At 28.5% G+C, this 10,903-nt stretch overlaps 1 protein-coding gene across 2 annotated transcripts; it reads right to left on the bottom strand.

The window, feature by feature from the left end:
* Positions 1-328: 328 nt before the first annotated feature.
* NF-YA09 (nuclear transcription factor Y subunit A-9) lies at positions 329-4,368 on the bottom strand. 2 transcript variants are annotated; one of them, NM_001362823.1, is made up of 5 exons: positions 4,070-4,332; positions 1,897-2,021; positions 1,768-1,824; positions 1,409-1,588; positions 329-1,009 (listed from the first exon to the last, which is right to left on the bottom strand). In NM_001362823.1, the coding sequence occupies exons 2-5, from the start codon at positions 1,969-1,971 to the stop codon at positions 635-637; spliced, it is 687 nt and encodes a 228-aa protein (NP_001349752.1). In that variant the 5' UTR covers positions 1,972-2,021; positions 4,070-4,332; the 3' UTR covers positions 329-634. The 2 variants fall into 2 exon arrangements, with proteins under 2 accessions (NP_001349752.1, XP_040860740.1); XM_041004806.1 differs by having other exon boundaries at positions 353-1,009; positions 1,897-1,976; positions 4,070-4,368.
* Positions 4,369-10,903: the final 6,535 nt, after the last annotated feature.

Genomic DNA, 10,903 nt, shown 5'->3' with positions numbered 1-10,903 from the left:
CTAGAAAGTGTTTTAGGTTTGGTATCCTCTGGCTGAGTTTTCAAGTTTCCTGTGCAATCATCACAACCCATCTAGAATTTAGCATATGGTCCCGACAACTTTCATTAAGTGACACTTCTACAAAGCGATCAAATAGTCTGAATACTTTGTTCCCTTGCACCAGACAATCTTAGACATGTTAAAAATATTTGGTCCAAAACATGAACCAAACCAATGTCACATGTCTACAACTATCCCACAATACAAAATGAAAAAAAAAAAAAAAAAAGTGTGATTAGGAGGAAAACTCCACTAAGAGTGATCAACCAGATTCAATGGATACTATAATAACCCAAAAGAGTAAATAATCCACTATTAGAAATCACATATTTTGAAGCAAGGAAATTCAACAGTAACTAACACAAACATACAAGTTCCATGCAAAAGACTATTCCAATCCAGTTCAAAATCCAGTACAATAGCAACTTTAAAATACATGCCAAAGCAATTGGAAAGGTCTTATAGTGCTAATGCAGACTGAAAAAAGTCTCTCAAAATGAGCATTTAGTACGAACACATAAAGACACAGACAAAAGTGACTAAGCCAAGGATGATTTGCCTGACCGGTGAAGTCGGTTTCGATCAGTTTCTTCTCTCACCGGACAACTGATGTGCGCTGCTTTGCTCCGCCAAAGGTGAGTCCCCCACTGAACTGTGGTGATCCACCCATGTTTGCAGAATTCCCCAGAAACATGCACTCCTGCTGCCGAAAATTGACATTGTTGCCAGATAAACATGGCCGGTCGGAGCAGGTTGTGATGAAAGATGAATTATCTCCATCTTTTGAGGAATGACTTTCCACCTCTGATAGATGTTCCTTTTGATATCTGTTGGTAGGGTCAGAACCAGAATGTGCACCAGTGACAAATTCTGCATTAGACTGTGCAAGCTGTTTGGTGCTGAGAAATCGCCCCCCGGATCCCCTAACCCTATTCAAAGCATGGCGGTGCCGAGACTCGTGAAGATATGGCTGCATTCAATTGAAGTACGAGGAAATTAAGTAAAGTAGCATCATTTCATTTAGTCCAACCAGATTCAAAAAAGCAGGCAAAACTTTGCTATACAATTCAACATTCAACAACATGAAATATATTTTTTTATAAAATAATGCATCATGTAATTAATTCTACTATATCGCAGTTTCATTTCTGAATTCTAAAACTATCTTTTGATGTTTAAACAGAATACAACACCTGCAAATAAAAAGCTAACCCTGTAATTAACATGCAGTTTTTCTGTAGCACAGGTTGTTATAAAATTATACTATACCCTTGCCAGGGGAGGAACCATATTCACCCTAGAAGGGTTATACAAAATGAAAATCTTTCAGTCAAAATGAAAATATGCCACTTGATCTTATGGTGCATACCTTACGATTTTTGATAAGTTTGTTCTGAGCCTCAAGTTTTGCTCGTGACTGACGCCTTCTCAGTATACCATGGTATTGTTTTGCATTGACATAAATTGGTCCATCTTCTGCAAGATCAAGTGGCAAAGCCACTCTGGTGGATGCTAGTCCCAGCATCGGGGGTATCATTTGGGGATGACTCTAAATATAAACAGTAACATCATATTAAAACATTATACTACTAAATCAAATTATAACAAAAATTCCCATCACCAACAATAAATGTAACAAAGTTTTTGCATTGTCAAAATCAGGCATCATAAAGTGCACCTAAATATTAAGAGCATCCATAAAAAATATGTACTAAACATAGTACTTACAATAGCTTGTGGTCCATAAGCAAAAATTGGATCGCCGTAGGGATAAGAAGAATGAGCCTGAAATTAGAGGACGACTAGTTAGTCACTAAAACTGCAAGCAAGAAATCCAAAAACAGCAGTGTCTCATACCATTGAGTGATTACAATCAACTTGTGAAGAATTGAACTCGGTGTTGGGAAGATTTAAAAAGAGAAATGGCTTCATGTAACCTTCAATATAGTCATCAGAAGAATCACTTAAAATTAGATCAAGACCTGAGAGAAGGTTACATATTAGACAGGCCTAAAGGTGTAGTGAGGCAAGAAATATCACATATATGTAAGAGGAACAACATGAAAGGACAGGTACATATTTACACACCACAGAACTACAACACAGCAGATATTCCTATAGGTTGGGGAAAAATAGAGGTAATCTTCCAAAACTTTATATTATAGAATAGGGTATCATACAAAGTGGAGGAAAGGAAATCCTACATAACACAGAAATCAAAACAAGCTTCACAATAAAAAGAAGCTTTCCAGTTCCTCTTCATAATTGTTAGGGAGGAAATGAACAGCATAAAAACACCCTACAAAAGAACTCAGAGCATCCCCCTCGAACCAAATATGCCAAAATTATCCCCTTGGATTTAACGAGTATTCAGCAGAAAAGTAGCCATGGCTGGTTCAGCGAGCATCGTATTCAATGGAAAATCCAACCAGAAACCAAACAACAAAGGTTATAAAGCTAGGTAATTAAAACAATGATTTCTTCCCCTTAGAGGTTCTTACAAAACACTAGTTAGCCATGAAAGCCACACTCATGTAGAACAAAACATAGATTTGAAAAAGGACAGTGATACTAGAACACTGGTTAAGGCAATCCCTAGAACTCTACATTCCAAATTTATAGTTAATTTCTTGAAATCAAAATAACATACATACCAAATTCTGAACGATCAGAAAATTACTAAGCTGCTTCTAGCCTTCTACAACACATAACAGTTAACTTGAAGCAATTTAGGCTACAAAATAAATTAGATGGGTTCTTCCACTTCTTTCCCATCAGAGTAATATATTTAGCCTTAATTAAGTTTGAACTCTTAACTCGTTACATTTTCATTCCGTGTTCATATTAAACCTTTCAATTTTTTTCGATTTTTAGATGCATCATTGTCCTCATAGTGATTTTTTTACCAAACTATTTGTTCAATTATGACATGTCCGCTATAAAATATTGTTACATTGCTGACATATCAAAATTGGTAGTGGGTATTTTATATTGTACATATCATTATATAAATAAACGATAATTTTGAGACATTCGGCAAAACAAATATTACCTTGAAAAACAAAATTTATTCGCTTAGTATAGTGTTTGTCTTGCAATGTAGCCCTAATCCTCAAAATGATCACAAAAACCTACGGATCTTGAATCCAATATTTTTTGTCTGGCTCATTAGAAAATAAAGAAGAAAAAAAAGTTCTTTGATCAAATCAAGCCTCAAACATAAATATCTAAGATATCCCTTTCACTTGTCTTTGATCTTATCGAAATAATACAAATCACAAACATTGCCGACAATAAATAAATAGGAAATTCAACAAGAAACTGTATATAAAAAGCATCATAAATCCCACAAATGCCCTTCATAAAAACACAACCAAAAAAATTGCATTTTTTGCTGTATTATAGCATCTCATCCAAAAACCTTTTGAGAATGGGGATAGACAAACAAGCTCAGCTACCATGTTTGTCACGAAAACTCCAACGTAGACGAGTTATATAATATAATCATTCGTAACAACAACAAGACACATACATGCCAAAGCGGCAAAACCAAGAACTGGATCAACCATGAGTTGATTTTAAATATTAAAAAAAAACAAAAAAAAAACCTTTTTTTTTCATCTACAATGTCCATAGCTAAAGACTGAGAAGAAGAAGAGAATAAGCAAAAACAGAATACACAACCTTAACAAATAACAGCCAGTTTCCAAATCTTGAAGTCATGAGAAGTGAGTGACCTTAACAAACACAAAGCTGACCTCAAACTCCACATGCAAATGGGAAACAACAAAATTTCTAACTTCACCACTTGTATTCCACACACAATAAAATAAACCAAAACCCAAGATCAATAAATAAAAAAGTACAAATGAAAAGAAAAATACCCCCCCAAAATATAAACCAAAAAAGAAAAAAAGATGATAAGAAGGAAAGTGAAAAAAAAAAAAGGGTAGTGAAGAGAGGGAGACAGGATAAGGCAGAATAAGCAACAAAAACAGTGAGAGAAAGAGAAGAAGTACTATAAGAGTACCTTTGGGATCTGGTAAGGGTATGAAGAAGCAAGTACTTGAAGTGTTGGGTTCAAGTTAGGCATGTCTCCTCTCTTGAAACCCAAACCCACCACTAATATCTACTGAAGCTAATTTTTCTCTCTGTCTCTAGAATGATCTCTTTCTCTCTCTCTTCACTTCTTTGCTTTTGATTGTTGAAGGCTTTGTTTGTTTGATGAAATGAAACAAAACAACACACCCAACCCATTAATAATACACACACTCGACACAGACACACAGTACCAAGTAACCAACAACACTAGGTCCACCATCAATGCCTTCTTCACTTTCTCTCTCTTTGTGTTTTGTCTTTATTCTCGTATTTTACGTCCTTTTCTTGGCACAGTTCCTCAACCCTTGGGCCTTGGGCCTTCCTTTTCGTTATTTATTATTAATGCTTGGTTTTAATACAAGAGAATTACTTTTTTTTAAATAACAAGTATTTTTTTTACTAAAAATAATTTATTTTGAGATAAATAAGGTATTTATGGACAACAAAATATTTCTTCAAAATATTAATACACTAGTGCGTATTCTTGAAACATTTAATTAAAGAAAAATAATTAATCAACGTTTTTTGTGATATACAAGAAAAGAATATATAAAATAGGGAGAAAATAAAGATAAATTTGTTGTTTAATTAAAAATGTAAAACTAAAAGGAAAAAGTTTGTTTTCAAAAATAAATTTTATGTTTAATTTTTTTTTCTTAATTTAAATTAGGAAAAAGAAAGGTATTCTAATTTTTTTAAATAAAGATAAATAAGAGAAGATAAAGGCTAAATAAATAAATAAAAGGCAGTTGACTTTTATAGAAAGAGAGACAAAATGAAATAGAAAATAAAATTTAAAAATTTATACTCATATTTATAGTTATTTAATAAAAATCAAGCATAAAAAGTATGAACAAAAAGTGAAAATCGAATTAGAGTATCTATTATTAAAGTTATAGATTTTTATATAGAATTTTATTTTTTTATGAATTTAAAGTTTAAATAAGTCAAGATTTTAAATGAAACTCACCAACAAGTCTCAAAGTTAAGAAAAAAAAAATACTTAATCCATATTTATTTTCAATTTAAAAGTCTAAAAGCATGTTAAAAAAGTAAAGTTGTTTTTACAATTTCAAACTGAGTTTTATTACTATTTTATTTTATTTTAAAACTTGGTCTAAAATAAAAAGCAAAGAAAGAATTGTTTGTACAAACTCAATTACAAAATAAATTTTATCCAGATTTAAATTTACAAACCTTAAAGCGTAAACTTATAAATTCAAACTTACCATATTGTGATTAATGACTATGACTATATGAGTCTCCTCCTTTAATAGAATTGTTTTGTTTCATTTTTATTTTCTTTCCTTTATAAATAGAGAGGGTGAATTTGCAGCCGCCCTTGACTGTGCACCATTTCCTTACGAGCAAATCTTCCACGAGTGTCATGCACACCGCACATTCTACTTATGCGCGTCACACGTTACTCGAGTGATCTTGGAAAATAAATAAGAATTAAAATGCTTGTAAATTTGACCTCTTCAGCATCCACCTCAGAATGACAATTATGAAATTATTCATTAAATAAGTTTTCTACTTAATTCATTTTTAAAAATGAAACGTGTAACTATGAGGACTTTAATAGTATTTAATTTATACCTTTAGTATATCATAAGCATAATTTTTTATAAAAGTTTTTAAAGGGTTAAAATTTAAATACAGTTTGTTAGTGTTGATTTTTAATGCGAATTGGATTTTTCCTTTTTTTTATTAAATGGAGAGTAACAATTAGAACTACTAAGAAATTCTTCGAGGATAAGAAACATTTCAAGAGTTAGCTAACAACAAATTATAACAAAAAGAAAGTAACAAAATCAAACCAGTAAACCCTAGTGCATCAGCAACTGAATTACCTTCAATGGAGAAGTATGAGTAATTTTCACATGTCAATTTTTAGACAACCAATGCTTAATTTACCTTTGCATATGAGCATAGCGATTATTATAAATAGGAGGCCCAGGAAGAAGCTTCATAATAACAGTGTTTTCCCTTTAATTTGTATATACAGAATAAAAATTTGCATTAGAGATAAATTAATTGTATTGAAATGAAGCTTTAATTTTAATTAAAGGATAAACCGAAGAATAATACCAAAATAGTTAAGAAATTATATTTAAATTATATTTTTTTATCACATGATCTTATTTATTAAATATGACATGATGAGTTAATCAGATAGAAAGACATTAAGAAAATCAAATCTTAATATTTCTAAAAACAATTCTAAAAACTAATTATTGAAAAATTTAACATCAATAACTAAATTAATAGTAATATTTTAATTCTTGTATAATAGTTAAAATAATCCTATACATGATTATACATGGAAATATATGTCAAATATTTGTGAGAGATGATCTGATTTCAATCCACACATAATACATTTTTGTAAAAGGATGAGGAGTTTTAAGTGTAACTAAGTCGCAACCAAAGATTAATTTCATATTCGATTCAAAGAACTAAAGTTTGTAAGAATACCACAGGAAAGCCTAAGATCCTAACTATGGTGATACCAAATAAAAAAAATTAATCATCAACATAACAAATATATGAATATACTTTTGTATGTTGATTTTGTAATGAATTATGTTTAGGATTTGACTTAGAGTCTGTTTGTTTTGCAGATTAAAAGTTTATTCGCATGAATGTAAGCATGGGAATGCAATATTCTCATATTTATTATAAGTTTCAAAAAATTATTTTCAAGTATTGTTGATCCATGAAAATGTCATAACTTTTTTTTTATTATGTTTTCTCATGGTTTTATTCCCACGAAGGAGACTGAGAATGTGACGAAAAGTTATTTTCTAATGTATATGTAACTTTCATTTTTACTTTTCTATTTAAATTTTAAAAATAATCTTAAAAATATTAAAATGTAATTGGAATACAATAATATTTGGTGAAATAAACATCCCTTAAGTTCGAGTTCACTTCCTTAAGAAGTAAAATATAGTATGATATATCTAAGATTAAAATTATCTTAGAATCACATATAACTTCTTCTCCTTAACCATGGGTCTTGAATATAGAAATTTAGCTCATTTTCATAAAAAAAATTTACTGATAATTTTAGGAGGAGAGGATGACACCCCAATCCAAGGCATGAAATTTTTTTAGGCTAAATCAACATTTACATATATACTTATATTTAACTCATTCGAAGGAGACAAACCAAGATTTAAATCTACAATCTATTAGATGTGAAATAATGTCTTGCTCTACTCGGTCACCCCTTAAATATAGAAATTCAGCTAAATTTCATAAAGTATATATACCTAAATAACATGTTATACGTATGCACATTTATTACAATATACTTTGAGTAGGATTCTTTATTAACTCAAACAACATAGTATATCTTGGCAAGTATTCCCCCTTTGTGCAATTCAAAGTTGTAGAGCTCAGGTCATGTTAATTTCGCTTCAGGCATGCCTATTCAACAGTTTATAGGCCACCAAGCAACTATAGTCTAGACCATCACCTGCCACACTTCGGACTAAAAATATCTAAGACTATTTATTTCAAGTTGTTTATTTTTTTATAGTTAAAAATATTACAATGGATTTTAATTAATTATCTCATTGTATTATATTTGAATTTAGTCAAGTCTTGTTTGTTGCTACCTTTAATTGTATATGCAATTTTTTAAAAATATCTCATAAGAATTAAAAATATTAGTTAGTTTAAAATATAATATTAAATTTATCAGTAATTCATCTTATTTCTTACCACTTAATTGATTAATGTGTTGTATTTTTGTAAAAAAAAAAAAAGCAACACCATAATTGGAAAGAATCTTATAAAAAAAATAAAGAATCAATTTTTTTTAAGAGATTACTATAAAAAAATGAGAGATACTATGTACAATTTTAAATGTTTTATGGTCAAGGTTTACAATATTTTTAAATATCTGTTTAATAAAATTATATGTATATTTTTTTCTATTATATTAATTTTTATAATTAGTTTTAATGTTTAAATAGTAAATTCTTTTTTGTCAGTATATTTAAGAAACTCAGCTATTTACCCATTATGTTGCACTTTGTTGATAAATATATTATTTAATTAAAGCATGAGAACTGCATTCAAGTAGTATAATTTATCAAATATCCAATAAATAGAAAAATGAGAGCTCAAATTATAAGCCATTATGTGAACATAAAATCAACACAGACACTGAAATCATAAGAGGTATTGTCCTATTCGTTGTTGCATTGTCGTTCTTACCCACTCCCACCTTTCAGATTCGCTGCTTAGGTGACATTTGGCAGAGTGTTCTCGTAAATAGCCAATTTGCCCCTAGCTTTTTGTTATTTTTTATTTGGTTTCACTCTTTGTATTACTAATTTTAAGGCTGAAAAACTAAATTTGTTGTTAAGAATGAATACGAGGTAGTTAAATTGGTTTATGAAATATGAAAAATTTCTATTTAATTTTTAAATATGAAAAAATATGATAAATTATAAAAAAATTTAATAATAAATTGATTTTTAAATTTTACAACTTAATTTAATTTATTATTAAATTGTTCATTAAAAATTATAACATAAAATGGTCCCACAAATTTAACAGTAGGATTAATTTATCATATTTTTTAAATATTTAAAAACAAAATTTATATTTTTCATCAATTCAAAAATCAATTTATTATCGCATGAAACTTTTAAGAATGAATTTTCTATTTACCTATTTTTAATTGAGCAACATCTTGGAAAATCAGATAATTGTTACTTTCATTAGACTGCTTTCTTTGGAATTGTGAGTGGCGATAACCTAGACGAGTCTTTTTTATCCTTTCTCTTTTTCTTTTGCTAATGATCAAAGGAGGTCTGTATTGGATGCCACTAAATAATTTATTAATTAATTCATGCTGTGTTAAGCTTATCCTGAAAATGACTGCTACTATTAGTTTTGTTCAAGTCTCTCATCATAACACTTTAGTAATAGTGATATTTACAATTTAAAAAAGCAAAAAAAAAAAAAAAAGTCAGTTTGGGACCATGAACAAATTGAGGTAAATTCAAAGCTTTCACATTTCGTAATAAACATAACTGAAACAAAGTTTGAATCTAGAAAAAGAATATATGTTTTAATTTTACTTTCAAAAGAGTGTCTATATGATAATAATGGTTTAAGTCATAATCTTTAAATCCTCTAAAAAATAGTCATAATCTTTAAATAATATTATAATTAGATTATGGTATAAAAATAATTAACAAATACACTAATATTATAATTAAATTGTGGTATAAAAATAATTAACAAACCCATTCAAAAAAATAATTAACAAATACAACAAGTGATAAGTAGTTTGCGTTTTTAACAATGAACTTAAGGAAGAATTCTTATATGCTAAAATTTAAAAATTATAGATTTGATTAATATTATAATAATCTTCAAAACATGTCTAAAAAAGTTGAAGGAATACAAATTCTAAATAAAATAAAATTGTAACTTTAATATAAAATCCATGTAATTTAATGATAATTTCTCAAAATACGTTAATATAAGAGTGACCACTCAGATACGAATACAAGGAAGTATTTATTATTATAAAAAATATTTTTTCAATATTTTTTAGCATGTTATTCTTTTTTTTTTCTTTCAAAACTTAACCATAGGCACTCATAAATTTATTAGTAAGGAATAACTGGATTGTAATATTAAAAAAAAGTTAGATTAAAGTACATGAGGATAAAATACATAAAATAATTAGCAGGAATCGGTCCAAGATAAGGCTTCCACTTTGTAAAAGATGGAAGAATTCTAAAAATTTATAAGCATTGGATTAAGTACGAGAATGTCGGTGTCATGGAATTAAACAATTTAGATCACCGAGCTACAAGCAAAATATCTTTAAGTAAATCATTTTTATTTTGTATTGAGAAAGCAATGTTGAGATATTTTGTTCATACAAGAGTACAGTAGTATGACTAAACAAAGTATAACACAATAATAACAATAATAATAATAATAATAATAATAATAAATATTTGAGTCTCTTAAATATATTTTTAGGAATTCTATTCATAGTCATCTATATGAAAAGAATTTTATCGAAAGAGATAACATCTACGGATTGGAAGGAATTAATCTTTAAAATATTGAGAGTGTAAAGAAAAATAAAATACAGAAATTCGAACCATGTATCGATCTAAAAAAGATAGAGATATGTAATAAAAGTGAAACGATGCCCATAGATTCTAGCTAGCCATTATTGCAGAAAGAGTAGCTTTGTTATATATGAAAAAGTTATGCTAGATTGTCCATCTTGGTAAGAAAATGTAATTAATTCTCTATTTTTATTTTTTGTGGTTATTTGGTGGAATGTGATATCTTTCTTAATGGCGGATCATGCTTGACTATATTAGAAATTTGATGTATTATGTATTATTTTGACTTTGTAATTTTTTTTTTGTCATCCATTCTAATGGACATGATTAAATTTCTTTTTAATTTTTGAGAAGTTATAGGACTTAATGTACATACAACATGATAAAATTTGAATAACATGATTTGATTTCATCGTGAGGTCTTGTTAGAATCAAAATAATATTGTTAAATGTTTCTAATATAGTATTATTATAAAGACAACAAGATTATATAGTTACTTGTGTATAACATAGACCACATCTTATAAGCAATAGTTACAAAATATCCGGGTTTAAGATTAATTTCATGAATACTAAGAATTTAAGATTAATTTAAGGGAATAATTTCTTTTAATTAAAATATGTGTTCAACATCTCATATCAATAAA

This window comes from Glycine max, chromosome 9 (assembly GCF_000004515.6).
Source record: "Glycine max cultivar Williams 82 chromosome 9, Glycine_max_v4.0, whole genome shotgun sequence".
Lineage (NCBI taxonomy): Eukaryota > Viridiplantae > Streptophyta > Magnoliopsida > Fabales > Fabaceae > Glycine > Glycine max.
The sequence above is the reverse complement of the archived record's forward strand: the minus strand, read 5'-3'. Positions and strand labels throughout refer to the sequence as shown.